Consider the following 15964-nt stretch of genomic DNA (forward strand, 5'->3'; position numbering starts at 1 on the left):
TTAATAAAAAAAAATCTATGGGGTATTTTGAACTGAAACTTCACAGACACATTCAGGGGACACCTTAGACTTATATTACATCTTGTAAAAAAACGTTCTATGGCACCTTTAAGAATAAAATCGCATGGGTATTTGAATCGAGATCGTGATCTTTTAAAGATTAACTGTGCAGCTCTACTTTGAATAATAAAGTTTTTCTACTGGAGTTTTTAAAATCCTAAGATTTTACGTGAAGGTGAAATTTGTCATTTTTACACTACTATCAGTATCAGAATGGCAAAAATAGTGGTTGTTTTCAAACATATTTCCTGAACCCCTCTGCCATTGGTTGGTCAAATATAGATAGTCCCGCCCCCAACCTCACACCATAAGTTAAACCAGTTTTGCTATAACACCTTTTTTTAGGGGAATCAACCTACAAATAACTTACAGTTGACTCTGCATTTTAAAGTGTGATACTTTAACACTCTTCACCTTTAAATTAATTTTAATCATTTACAAGGACATGTTACATTTTTTGCAATTTTTAGTATTTTTTGACTAGGAATGGTAAATGCACAGACAATTTGAAACAGTTTTTTTTTTTTAGCATAAAAATACTATTTTTCATTTAATTAATTAATTAATTAATGCAATTATATATATATATATATATATATATATATATATATATATATATATATATATATATATATATATATATATAAACATTTTTATTTCATGTAAAATAATTAAAAGATGATCAAATAAATAACTAATAATTAAATGTATTAAAATATAAAAAAAAATGATTATATATATATATATATATATATATATATATATATATATATATATAATATATTTTCCTAATATATGTGTAAGTACTGTGTGTAATTATTATGTATATATAAATACAAACAAACAAACACATCCATGTATGTATTTGAGAAATATTTACAAGTATATGTATTTATTTATTTATTTATATTTTTATATAAATTATATTATATATAAATAATTTTTTTTGTACATAAATAACATATTTCTCTTAAATATATACATTAATTTGTCTGTATTCATATATACATATTATTTACACACATTACACATATATTATGCAAACTCAAACTTTTATTTTGTACGCGATTAATCGTTTGACAGCCCTATTTCAGTGTTTAAACACAAAGTATACAAAGTGTTTAAATTAATTATTTTTATGTCAGGGGGTACAACCAAATAGTTGTATGTATATATTGTAGTTGTACCACCTGACATGGAAAGTGTACCAACCTACCTATCCTTGAAATTATCAGTTTTGACTAGTATTTGAGGATGATCTACAAACCTATATATATATATATATATATATATATATATATATATATATATATATATATATATATATATATATATATATACACACACAGTATATATCCGGCATTTCAGTGAAATGTGTTTACCATGCTCCAACTGTAGCCCCCAACCAAGTAAATACTGTCATCAAGAACAGCACATCCAGGCCCGCTGCGTCCCTCCAAGATGGGCGTTTGCAGGATATTCCACTGATCTGCTTTAGGGTCATAGCATTCAACCAGCATCACATCCAGATGAGAGAATCCTACACACAGACGAAAACAGTCAGAGGAAACCCCAGGCGTATATGCCAAGCTCTTACTTTGCAGAGGCATTTAAGTGTTGCAGGCTTGGAATCGAATCATTGAATGAAACTATATTGATCACTGTTGTGTACACAGTCAGTGCCGCCCCTGCTGCTGAGATTTGGGTTACGGCTATATAAATTACCCTTTAAGTGGTTGCCCCCAATAGCGTAGAGGCGGTCGTTCATGCCTGCAAGAGCGTGTATGGCTCGCTTAGTGTTCATGTCCTGTTTCCGAGCCCACACGTCCATCACGGGGTCGTAGCAGTATAGCCAAGACACATATTCGCCATTGTGAACCCCACCTGAAGCATAACATACACAATACAAAGTTTCAACATAAACACATAAGTCAACATGGAATCAAAATTGACCATATTTACTTTCTAAATACACATTCCTGGTCTCTTTTTATCCAAAGACACTTACTTTGCATTGAAGATATAAACTTATCAGTTCATGCATTCCCTGGGAATCAAACCCATGACCTTGGTGTTGCAAGCACGATGCTCTACTGTTTAGGCTACAGTAACGATTCATGTTTGAAACGACTTTCCTTTTTGGCTGATGTCATCAAGTACTTTCCGCCCAATCATGTGTCATATAGAGACATGGTAACACTTTAGTTTAAAGTCCAATTCTCACTATTAACTAGTTGCTAATTAGCATGCATATTACTAGGATATTGGCTGTTTATTACTTATAAAGCACATATTAATGCCTTATTCTGCATGACCATATTCTACATTTCTTAATCCTACCCAATACCAAAACTTAACAACTACATTACTAACTATTAATAAGCAGTAATTATGAGTTTATTAAGGCAAAAGTCATAATTAAAGGGTTAGTTCACCCAAAAATGAAAATGATGTCATTAATGACTCACCCTCATGTCGTTCCAAACCCGTAAGACCTCCGTTCATCTTCAGAACACAGTTTAAGATATTTTAGATTTAGTCCGAGAGCTTTCTGTCCCTCCATTGAAAATGTATGTACGGTATACTGTCCATGTCCAGAAAGGTAATAAAAACATCATCAAAGTAGTCCATGTGACATCAGTGGGTCAGTTAGAATTTCATTGAATTGATTCCATTGAATCTTTTCATCTGTCGGCGTTGGTAATGCACTTTTATGTGGTTGTTTTTGGCGATTAGGACATCCACAACATGCACACTTACGCACCATTTCAAAAAATATAGCAATACCAAAATACAAACAATGTAGAATAGCTTGAATACAGCGTGCGTCTCCCTCAGACTGTAAACGAAGCTGCTGCTTCTTCTTCTTCTTGTTTTACGGCGGTTGGCATCCAGCGTTTTGGTGCATTACGGCCCCCTTCTTGTTAAACGCTGACAGATGAAAGAATTCAATGGAATCAATTCAATAGAAAGGATTCCGGAAGAGAAGACAATGCTGAATAAAGTCGTAATTTTTGTTATTTTTGGACCAAAATGTATTTTCGATGCTTCAAAAACTTCTAACTAACCCACTGATGTCACATGGACTACTTTGATGATGTTTTTATTACCTTTCTGGACATGGACAGTGCACTGTACATACATTTTCAATGGAGGGACAGAAAGCTCTCGGACTAAATCTAAAATATCTTAAACTGTGTTCTGAAGATGAACGGAGGTCTTACGGGTTTGGAAAGACATGAGGGTGAGTCATTAATGACATCATTTTCATTTTTGGGTGAACTAACCCTTTAATAGTTAGTTAATAGTGAGAATTAGACCCTAAGATAAAGTTTGACCAGAGACGCTTTTCACAATCCAATTAAATCCCAGTGGAAAAATCTAAATCCTGTCCAACATTTCACTTAGAAATACATTAAGGTACTAAAAAGATGCCATTTTATGTTAAATTGAAAACATTTTTAAAATAAAAGTAGCTGTTCTAGTGTTCAAAATACATGAACTGTGCTGTTAATAGTACAGTAAGTCACTTGTAGACTTCATGGCTGTAACGGCACCTGTTAGTAACATCTCAGAAAGTTTGATTAATTCACTGTTTGGATGAGGTGTATCATCAAACCTGAGATGTATATTTTCCCATTGTGCACGGCGCCTGCATGTGCAGCCAGCGGCTGTGGAAGAGACGAAACGTAATTCCATTCGTTTGTCTCAAGGTTATAGGCTTCAACGCTAGACAGATAACCTGTCTCGTTCCTTCCCCCAACAACATACAAGTGCTTATCCAGGCAGCAAGCGAAGAAACTCGCTCTCCTGAAACAAAGACAAGATGAAAAGATCGTCTCTTAAAATCACTCAACGTAGAGAGACTGTTTACAGCAAATATCCCCGTCGCAACCAAGAGTGAAAAATTCATCACAAAGGCTTAAGAAATAATTATAGCCATGTTATGAAGAGCTCTTATTATTTTATGAATAATAAGTCATTTTCAGAAGGCATCGTACCTCTCCTGCATGGGCGGTAGTTGTATCCAGCTATTGAATCTCGGATCATACCGACTTACAAAGTTAGTGCTGTGTTTGCCTGCGAAGATGATACACATATCAGCTTTATTCCGCAGTAACATTATAAACGTTGTTTGAAAAAACTCTGATTTCAAAGCGTGCACATTCAATGACAGTGAATAACATTGATTAAGCACATAAACGTCACATTTATTCATGTTTTTACCATTAGGGTTCCACTGGTCTTCTCCACCCAATAAAAGCAGGAAGTTCTCCACCTCAACGACACAGTGATGGGCGCTGTTATACGGCATTACTACAACACAGAGACAAAACAGATGAGTCTACTGCTTCACTGGCAATAAGAAAATGATACATCTGAACAGTGAAAGGTCAATACATTAGCCAAGCCAATGATATTTGACCACTTTGAGATTTTCAGCATGCTTAAATCAACATTTACAGTAAATACTATATGAACTGTTGTTCATTTACATTTTACACATCATTTAATATTGTATTAAATATGTAAAGGATAATGTAAAGTCAACCAATGCAGCAATCCCTCAAAGAAATAACACTCAAGAAACATTAAATCATTGAAATAAGTAATATCATTCTATTTTGTCAGGATTTATATACATATAAGAAATGTGTGTATGCATATGTATGTGTGTGTGGAACTTAATTTGAAACTACTAATTTTATATATCTTCATTTTAATGAATTGATGTCAAGTATTAAATCACAAGATCAAACTTTTAGTCTATTCTGTGAAAAAAACTTTGCTAAACACCGCCTTATTTTTCAACGCGGAAGAAAGGTGTTTTCTGTGAATGTGCGAGATTTCCAAATTAATAGCCACTATAGGGAAATAATGAGGAGAATGTCAAAGTGCAGTAAACTGTAAAACTGTTTGTGCTTCAAACCAGCATGTTTATAATTAAGACAATCCATTAAAATAATATGCTAGGAAATGCCAGTTTCCAATATCAAGAAGCATAATGAGCGGTTTTGTACTGCTAAAAATAACTGGAAGCGAATGACACCGGAAGACAGAAATATTAAATTTACAAATGGCCTTTTGTGTTTTGTTACTTTGCATAAGAAACAAAGTCTAATTTTTCAGATTCAGTCTATTTTATCAGGAAATTCAAACAATAAATGCCGTTTTGACATGACAGATCGCTGTAGAGGCACCTAATTCATCTCTTATTACAAGTTACAGCATGACATAAACATGAATGAACATCTCATGTCTCATGTAATCACTCAATCAGTGTTTAAACCACGGATAGACTTCAATAAAACAGCTTGTAAACAATAGGGGAGAGTGGGGTAAGATGAGCCAGTGGGTAAGTTGCCCCACCCCCTGTATCTTGGCAACCATACCCTTTTATTGCCATATTACCATATATTTTGGAACTACCCATTATGTCTGCCAGACTGTGAAAAGGAGAAGCACATGGGAGGAGTGGAAGGCGCCAGTTTACTTTAAAAACAGTTTTTGTATTGTCAAAGTAAAATTGCAGCATAACAGATGTAATGGCTGTTTCATCAAAGCAAATTTGTCCATGTCAAAATAATATTCATGAATCATATTAGTGATTTAGCAATGTATAAAACCATGCAAATCATTTAGCTAAATATTATCCTGAATTAGCTTGTTTTTCCCAAAATTGCAGCTATGGGGCAAAGTGAGCCAAATGCTGTGGGGTAAATTGAGCCACCATAAGGCACTGAATTTACAGTGTAAGTTAAATCTCTGAAGTATAAACTGCTATAATTTCAATGTAATATTATGCAGCTGGGTTCTTTTTTTTTCTTTTTGTAATAGGAACAATGTACAAGTCCACTAAATCCTTCTCAGATATGAACCAGAAGATGTTTCATCATATGTATCTTTCCACCAGTAGTCCCTAATGGCCTAACATGGTCAACAGTGCAGAAAAAACTACCAGACCAAGAACATTCTGACTAAAATATTTATTAGTTTCAGTAACATTTATTCATTCTTATTCAGTTTTTATTTAATTTTATTCAAATTCTCTGTTTAGTCTGTTTTTGGGAAGGTTACAACTTTGGTGTTCAACATATTGTTTCAGAAATGCGAACAATTAAAGATACTGAAATTTCAGCTTCATTTGGTTGGTTTTATGTTGTTTAATTTAGCTTTAAGAAAAGAAATATAAATATTTGTAAATGGATATTTGATTATTACATTAGTTTTTATCTTCAAAATTTCACATGGGTTTGATTCAGATTCAGTTAAATGGTCAGTTTACACCCACCTACTGACTCGGCTCAACTTACCCCTAACGTGGAACACTTTTTTATAAGAAGCCCTATTTTACTTTGTCATAGAACTATTCTGATCATTTAAAATGATAGGAAACATCCTGAAATTACTTTAAATACTTTTATTGTACTTCTGCCTCATTTTCCCTTATCTTGAGGACCACATAAGTAAACAATGGCTCATCTTACCCCACTCTCCCCTATGTCACACATAGCATTACATTGTCCACAGATAGTTAGTTTGCTAGAGAAATGAACTCTACAGTATTAAATTAGCCTATATATTCACTAGGCCTATATTTTACTTAAACGGTTAATGATGTTTTAATTATTTAATGTAGCCTATGTTTAAATAAATCTGTCGTGAAAACAAGTTATGACAGCCACAGTGTAAATGATTATATTTCAACAGCAAATTGGAGTAAAAACATAATTTTATAATTAGATTTAGAATTTAATATGAAAACGGCCTAGTGTGCAATTTACATTTCCATGCAATATGTTATTTGAGTAAAAAACAAACAAAAAAACAGCATACATGAATGAGTTTGACCTCCTGAGGTTTACAGTCAACATTTTCTGGTTACGAAAAAAATTAAGCCTTATTTAATGGCACTCTTCTCAATATTTTGAATAAACTGCTGTCACAACCAATCAAATAGTACGGTAGTTCCTCGTATTAGCAGGTTTGTGGCACATTTCTGATATACAGGCTGCTTTCCAGCAGTATTCCTTCCTGTCTCCATCTTTTCTAATTCTCCACCTCCTGCAAAAGTGACCCCCAGTTGAAATAGAGAGAAATGGTCGTAGGGTGACAGTCATAATGAACATGATCATGTTCACTCCATAAATCTCCGTCCGGTGCCCGTGCAGCGTAAATCAGTCGTACGCTAAGAGCCACCTGTCTGCCTCGATCATTCATTTCCACTGTCACATCTCCGCTGCCTGATGGATCACAGTTGCTGTAAAATTAGACAGCCTTGAATCGTGCTTTTTTCCGTTTGGCCTCTTCTACCGCAATCTAACTGGAGTCTGACGCACAGAGGCCTTTCCATTGAGAACGGATCCGGACTGAATCTCACAGCTCCGTCCCACGAGGGGAACCTCCCGACTGTCTCGCTGCACACAAAACCAGACCGATTGACAGAGATCTAACTGTCAGTGAGAGAATCATTTGGCTTCTCAGGTGTCTGGAGCCATGCGAGGCTTTTGTGGCCTGCTGACATTTACTGCTGCAGACGTGACACTCGTCCCAACAGACTCAGCTTTGGAAGGTGATTTGTTGCGGGATGATTCAGATGATCAAGAGGTCACAGTCTAGGCTTTGTTATTGATCTTACAGCCTGATCTACACAGGTGCAGATGCATCATATTGCTAAACTGACTGATAAGAAGCCTGTGCACTGTGAAGACATATGATATTGGCTTTTAAAGGAATAAATCTCCTGAATTTCTCTTTTAAAAAGAAACATCTGAGGTATAGTTTATGACAGTGTGTTGAGTAAATCTCAAAATTAACTCCAAAATCAAGAGAAATAAATAAGATTTTACTTATTTACATTGACATTTTTTTCCACTGTAAAAAATTATTTTCATGATTTGTTAACACAACTTAGATAATTAATGTTGTTCAGATAACATAATATTTTAAGTTTCTATTTATTAAACCAATCGCTTTCATTGTATTAACTCAAATTTTTAATTTCAATGAACTCAATATTTTAAGGCAACCAGGTAACTTACTTTTTTAAGTTAAACCAACAACATTTTTTTACAGTGTGAGAATTATGGACCCCCTCTTCCCTATAATTCTCATTAATGAAGAAAATAAATAAAAATAAATTATTGAACAGCAAACAAAATAATATATATATATATATATATATATATATATATATATATATATAAAAGATGTGATTTCACTTTGTGAATTCATTAAGATGTAAGTATTTATTCATTGTTTATTTTACTGCTTTTAATTTATGTGGATTTAAAGAATTTTATACAGTAAAAATCTACTATTACAGTAATAATTTCAGTTAAAATAATCAATGAGAAGAATAAAAGAAACTACAAAAGAAAACTAAAATAGATAAGTTCTTAAATGTCATGAAAATGTATCTATGTAAATATATATAAAAATTAAATAAAAAATAAAAACAGCAGAAAAGTATATAACGTAAATTAAGGTAAATTGTGGATTCAGTTTGTGAATTCACTGTAGTATCAATGTATTTATTAATAATGTATTGCTTTTAATTTATGCTATAAAAGTACAAAAATAAACATCTATTACAGTAATACAAATATAATGAGAATAAGTGAGATTTATTGAAATTGAAAAAAGAAACGTAAAATGAAAAGCACTTACATGTTATGGAAACAAGTTCACAGTGCAAAAAAAAAATAAAAAATCTAATGGCCCTGAAATAATCTTTATTTCCTAATGCAAAAAAAAAATCTTGATTTGTTTGCTTCATGTTAATATATCTAAAACATGTGAAACATGTTGTCACCAATAAGGAATAAAACAATGCCATTAAATATACAACATGGAATAATCAACACATTTAAACTTATGACAAATGCCATATGTATCCTCTGATTTTGACCATAGCACACTGTGTGCACTAGGTGGCAGTGTCACCACAGAGCAGAAAGCCAGAGAAGCAGAGAGGTGCAGCCAGTCATGAGAACCATCCTAAATAGTGCTGATGAAGGTTTTAATCAGTCGCTGTTCCCCCCCTTTTGGGTTTCGGCTCATTGCAAAGTTATGATTGAATGTTAATAACCTGCACACCCCAAACGACATCAAGGGGCTGCTGGTGTGTTCACAGGATGATTTTGCAGTTTGGTCGCTCCGCCTGGCCATGGGCCATTTAAGACTCGACGTCTGAGGCAGAAATAAAGGACATTACACTATGACCTTATGAGTGTAAGTTATATAGATCCAGATGTAATTCATTAATGAATGTTATGCATGCTGCCAAACGCTTACAAGCAGGTTTCAGAGCGTAAGGTGTCTTTGTAGGTCTCAAACCTCAGCGATGCAGTGACTGCATGACTGAATGCAATTTTAGCCATAAAACAAAATGACTGCACGTCCGTTTATGTCCTTGTTTTGCTTCGGTAAGGAACAGACACTATAGATTCGTTTTAATTAAATCATAATACATTGTGTCTTGGCTCAGTGCTAAATTACAAAAATGAACTTAGTTTGCATCGTATATTGAGCTACATAGACCTAATTTAGGATTATAATCCATTTATATGTGTTACAAAACTGAACTGAGAGTTTCCACTTCCCGCGTTTCTCTCCAAACACGTGACCCACTACAGAATGGTTTAGAAACTCCAGACATTTAACACATGTAGCTTGCTATACACAACAGTGTAACTGACACACGTACAGAGTACAGACAGTAACTGACTGACTCTAAACTAGTTTAGAGAGTTTATTTGTACAATAATACACCGTTTTAACTATCTGAAAACAGCTAGGGCCGACTGAAGCATTATATCAACTAACAATTTGTTTCAAGGAAAATATGCACAGGAAAGAAAAATCACCAAGTAGATCTCTTTATTGCCTCAATGACAGCAATGAAATTACATAAAGAGCAAATGAGACCTGCTTACCAAATGTTTCACCTGAGAAAAAACTCCTTTAGAGTTTCACAAGAGATCACAACAGTGTCTCAAACTGCTCAGATTTGCTAATATGCCAATGTCTGCAATCAAAAGTCAGAAACCTCAATATGAACTCAAGCTATATTAATGACTCACCCTCATGTCGTTCCAAACCCGTAAGACCTCCGTTCATCTTCAGAACACAGTTTAAGATATTTTAGATTTAGTCCGAGAGCTTTCTGTCCCTCCATTGAAAATGTATGTACAGTAGACTGTCCATGTCCAGAAAGGTAATAAAAACATCATCAAAGTTGTCCATGTGACATCAGTGGGTCAGTTAGAAGTTTTTGAAGCATCGAAAATACATTTTGGTCCAAAAATAACAAAAACTACGACTTTATTCAGCATTGTATTCTCTTCCATTGAATTGATTCCATTGAATCTTTTCATCTGTCGGCGTTGGTAATGCACTTTTACGTCATTGTTTTTGGCGATTAGGACATCCGCGACATGCACACTTACACACCATTTTAAAAAATATAGCAATACCAAAATACAAACAATGTAGAATAGCTTGAATACAGCGTGCGTCTCCCTCAGACTGTAAATGAAACTCGGGCACACCGGATAACACATCAGCAGCGTCACTGCGGAGTCGTGAACCACACTCCGGAGCAGAAGGGGGCGGTAATGCACCAATAAGCTGGATGCCAACCGCCGTAAAACAGGAAAGAAGAAGAAGAAGCGGAGTCGTGAACGCGAATTGACAACAGACCCGGAAGAGAATACAATGCTGAATAAAGTCGTAGTTTTTGTTATTTTTGGACCAAAATGCTTCAAAATGTCGTGGATGTCCTAATCGCCAAAAACAACCACGGCGACGTAAAAGTGCATTACCAACGCCGACAGATGAAAGGATTCAATTCAATGGAATCAGTTCAATGAAATCAATTCAATGGAAAGGATTCCGGAAGAGAAGACAATACTGAATAAAGTTGTAGTTTTTGTTATTTTTGGACCAAAATGTATTTTCAATGCTTCAAAAACTTCTAACTAACCCTCTGATGTCACATGGACTACTTTGATGATGTTTTTATTACCTTTCTGGACATGGACAGTCTACCGTACATACACTTTCAATGGAGGGACAGAAAGCTCTCGGACTAAATCTAAAATATCTTAAACTGTGTTCTGAAGATGAACGGAGGTCTTACGGGTTTGGAACGACATGAGGGTGAGTCATTAATGACATCATTTTCATTTTTGGGCGAACTAACCCTTTAATGTCTTAAAGGGATACTCCACCCCAGAAAAAATGAAATTCTGGCCTTACTCTCCCACATACTTCAAACCTGCATTTCTTTCTTCTGCAGAACGCAAACTTTAGGAACCAAACAATATTGGACCTTCATTTTATAGACAAATAAAAACAACAACACTGACACATTTCTTAAAATATCATCTTTTATGATCCACAGAAGAAAGAACGACATGGATAAATAACGACAGAATTTCACTTTGTTTCTTGTAGACTGAAATGAAATTAAAAGATGTGCAAATGAAAACTTTTGCTTTGTCTCCTGAGCAAAAGACAATCTCATGCGTCTCCTGTGTTTATCCACAAAATCTCATTCAATTCTTCTAAAACTAAATTATCTGAGCTATGCCACAGTTTATTTACAGCTCTCTACTACATGTCAACCATTGCCTGTCTTTTTTTATTCTTTCTCCTTCTGAGACAAAGTGGTGACATACTAATTCGGAACTCCATTCCAAGTCTCTTTGAAAGAGCATTCCATTCCACGATAACACCATTTTCACGATCATGATGTCAATACTCAAAATTCCGACACATTTGATCTCTATTGTTGTCATTTAAAACCTTCTCAGAATTCTGATTCTGGTTCTAATTCGTCATGCCAAAGCACACAACAAACTATTGGCAGTACGTGAACCGCACCCGTTCCTTTCCTGCTGCTCGCGAAGACAAATGCACTGACGAGAACGTTTGCCCTAATAAAGCAGTTCAATAAGAATACGTGTCATCTTCTGATGATGAATCTTCCCGAGATCATTAGATTAAAATTAATCTTGCCGGCACGCTTATGCAAAAAGACAGAGGCAAAAAAAATAAAACACACACACACACAAGTGAATCCAGGCGTTACAGCTCCACAATGGTGTGAAGGCAGTCATGCTCTGATTAAAAAGTTACATTAAAAGTGATAGTGATACATCATTACCTCCTGCATCTCAGGAAGCTCTCGCTCTATTCTGCTCTGCGATGGAGCACAACCCAACGCAGGCAGGGTTCTTCCTGTGGAAGAGAAAAGATCTATGCTAGCAAGACAAGAGCAGGCACTCACTTGTAAGGATTTTCCATGTCTTCTTTTCGTCGTCGTAGTACTGAACCAGATTACTAGGGAGGCGGTCGGGACCCGGAGGCAGGCCCCCAACCAACAGGAGCATCCGTTTGTTTGAGCGAATCCTGTGTTACAGAGGGATGGGGAAACAGATTCATTAACAATTCTGTCATTAGATGTTATTAGTGCAGAGCAATTACATATCGAATGAGATGCCACAACAAGGTAAAAGCGTGTACAAACACGAGGAGGTAGACAGCAAGCTGAGCAGAAAACATGGGAGAATATTAATGCTGAATGACTCTATCATCACCGTCAAATGAACGAAAAAACAAAACAATATTGACTTCTATTGATTTGTTAATTTTAAGTTATAGAATCTGCGATGATGCATCTCTGTAAGGGTTTGTATCCGTTCTTATTCTGCGATGCTCACGAATGCAGAATGTATGTTTTGAAACCTGATTTAAAGGATTAGTTCGCTTCAGAATCAAAATGTCCTGATTTACTCATCCCCATGTCATCTAAGACATTTTTGTCTTTCTTTCTTCACTTGAAAAGAAATGAAGGTTTTTGAGCAAAACATTCCAGGATTTTTCTCCATATAGTGGACTTCACTGGGGTTCAACGGGTTGAAGGTCCAAATGTCAGTTTCAGTGCAGCTTCAAAGAGCTCTACATGATCCCAGACGAGGAATAAGAGTCTTGTCTAGCGAAACGATCAGTCATTTTCTAAAAATTAGAAAAAATTATACACTTTTTTTTTTACCAAAAATACTCGTCTTGCACTGCTCTGTGACGTGGCATGTGTTACGTAATCACGTTTGAAACGTCACGGGTGACATAGGCGGAAGTACCGCAGTAGGGCGGAAAACTCCTTCTCATTTTCTCCTCCAACTTCAAAATTGTGCGACATCGTTGTTGTACCTTTTTTATGTAAAGCCCGCTTGACTTAGTCTTTGCGCATTCGCTTTGTAAACAAAAAAAAGTTTGAGATGAAAAGTTTTATTTTTTTTTAGAAATGATCATTTCACTGGATAAGACCCTTATTCCTCTGCTAGGATCGTGAAGATCCCTTTGAAGCTGCACTAAAATTTGGACCTTCAACCCATTGGTAGCTGTTGAAGTCCACTATATGGAGAAAAATCCTGGAATGTTTTCCTCAAAAACGATAATTTCTTTTTCTTAAATTGTGAAATCATGATCATAAGCATAAATAAATGCAAGAAACATAATTTGCATTTGGTCAGATTTTCACAGGTGCATATGTTTATTTATAGCTATTTGCTTTAAATGTTATCCCCAAATGCCGCACAAACTGTTAAACCTGGAATATTGACAAAATCAACCTCTGTGGTTGTGATTCAAAGGTCTTGACAGCCTTATTTCTTCTATTATGTGTTCTTATCCTATTTGCCAAAGTCATGCATGTGACTTCTGTCTGTTATAGATATATCCAAATCACTGCTGCTTGCTTAGATCCTGAATATGCATCCATCCATTCAGTCAATCAATAATTTAATTAAACAAATCAACTAATGTCAATTCAGTAATTTAGCTTATCAGTTTAGAGACCTCAGTTAGCCTGTGCAATTAAAATCTTAGATTGAATAAGTGCTTATAAGTCTGGGTGCTCAATATTTACAATCCCTTTCAGCTCTATAAGACTGAGCATGGGAAACAAATGGACAATGAAACGAAAGAGTCTTCAACACTAGTATCATCATCATCAGGACACTTCAATAGAGTCATTCACTGATTCCATCTCATTCACGTTATTGGATGATGCTCAGCAAATGATAGGTGAGCTGATAAACAATGATGAGACGAGTGATTATATACATATCAAGCCATTTTGACTTTCATAGCATCTTAATTCCTGATTCCAAAGTAAAAAAAAAAAAAAAGAGATATTTAAAATGAGCAAACAATCTCTCATATTCTCCAACAACTGATTCCAGTTTATTCCACGGTCACCTATTCCTGCTAATTATCCCATCTGCAGACTGCAATAATGTCTGCAGTACGCAAGCTTGCAACAGTGCTGAAATTAATCAACCCTGAAACAGCACTATGAGGAATAGAATGAGCATCTCACAGATAAGGCAAAGCGTGGAAACTGAACAAATATGGATCGCATATTGCAACAAAAGATTGCTAATCTAATGTAATTCACTTCACAAGTTAACTGTGCAGATCTTTACCAAAAAAGATTGATCTATTTACTGACACAAGCCTGTTCCAATAGTATCAGGGCATGATCACGTGCACAGTGTTGTAAAGAACTCTATATTTACATACTCGTGTCAGACAAAAACAAACCTGACTTTTCTGTGAAACCTGGCTTTATTTTTCTTACTGTATGCAGTTTTATTATTGTCTCCATGCACACAACCCCTGGCTTTATTTGTTAAAAAAAAGATTTAAAATACATTTTTAAAATAAAAACACTAACCTCTATCTAAAAAGCATGAAATGTATATGTTAAGATCAGGCAGAAGATCCTACCTGCTGGCTGTGGTCTGTCTGCAGTGCTGTCTGAAGGGCATCAGGTGGTAGTTCATGGCATCCAGGAGCAGTTTCTGGCACACGGGGTCAGTCCTCATAAAGTCCACCGACTGCACCCTCTCCACCAGCTCCGGGGCAGGGATGAGGGCGAAACGCAGGCGCTTCATCAGGTCAGGAGCGTAGTGCATCCTGGTCTCCCTGTCGTGCTCCAACCACAGCACGGACATCTGAAAGAGCGCCAGCTCCGACTCCACGGGCGGAGGCAGGGCGTCCAGCATGGCGCACATCTCCTCAAAGTTCAAGAGGAGCACGTCCTCCACCAGGTACTTGTTGGCGAGCTTCTTGGTCTCGTCCAGCCCGTGCAGAGCTGCGATCTTGCAGATCTGCTTGTAGTTTTGCACCGAGATCTGGTCGTTGAGGAACTGCACGCTGAGTTTGGTGATCTGGGGGATGTTGAGGATCTTGCTGACGGAGAGCACCTCCTCCACCGTGTCCAGGGAGAGGGTGACGTTGGCCGTGTAGAGGTACTCCAGCACCAGCCGCAGACCGATGGAGGAGCAGCCCTGCAGCACCAGGTTGTTGATGGTGGAGCGCGGGCTGGGCAGGAGCTTGTCGTCGGGGGAGGAGGACGGGGTGCCGCTGCTGCCCTGGTCCTTCGCCGCCAGCCCGTCTTCTCTGCTCAGCATGTGCGTGGAGAACAGGGACCTGAAGTACTGCGAGCAGGACGCCAGCACGGCTCTGTGGCAGTGGAACTGCTGCCCCTGCGCCGTGAGAGTCACATCGCAGAAGAGCTGCTTCCTCCACAGCAGGTTGAGACCGTGCAGCAGAGTGTCGCTGTGAGTCGGGTCAAACGTGGAGGTTCGGTCACCCGATCTGGACATGACTTCGGGGCTGCGCACACCTCCTGCGAGTAAATAATGCCATTGGTGCACTACACTGCATGGAACTGAAGCATATGCATTCTGAAAGCATCTCATTCATGCATGCATGCAAGCAAGTTCTCAACCGTATATATAACGCATGCATGCTAACGCATTAAGTTTGCAGCACGCATCAGCCGCTTTTAAACAAACCACACGAATACTTGCATACCCATCTATATGTC

The 15964-nt window shown here is 36.7% G+C and overlaps 1 protein-coding gene across 1 annotated transcript in view; it reads right to left on the bottom strand.

The window, feature by feature from the left end:
- Positions 1-15964, bottom strand: part of klhl14 (kelch-like family member 14) — a 38157-nt gene that overhangs the window by 3101 nt on the left and 19092 nt on the right. Inside the window, exons 4-10 of the mRNA XM_067378028.1 lie at positions 14860-15763; positions 12356-12477; positions 4288-4377; positions 4062-4140; positions 3680-3870; positions 1786-1944; positions 1443-1600 (exon numbers count right to left, since the gene is read on the bottom strand). Of these exons, the coding sequence (XP_067234129.1) occupies positions 1443-1600; positions 1786-1944; positions 3680-3870; positions 4062-4140; positions 4288-4377; positions 12356-12477; positions 14860-15740 (1680 nt within the window). The 5' untranslated portion in view covers positions 15741-15763. The remainder of the gene's footprint in view (positions 1-1442; positions 1601-1785; positions 1945-3679; positions 3871-4061; positions 4141-4287; positions 4378-12355; positions 12478-14859; positions 15764-15964) is intronic.

Source organism: Chanodichthys erythropterus, chromosome 23 (genome assembly GCF_024489055.1).
Source record: "Chanodichthys erythropterus isolate Z2021 chromosome 23, ASM2448905v1, whole genome shotgun sequence".
NCBI classification, from domain to species: Eukaryota; Metazoa; Chordata; class Actinopteri; order Cypriniformes; family Xenocyprididae; genus Chanodichthys; species Chanodichthys erythropterus.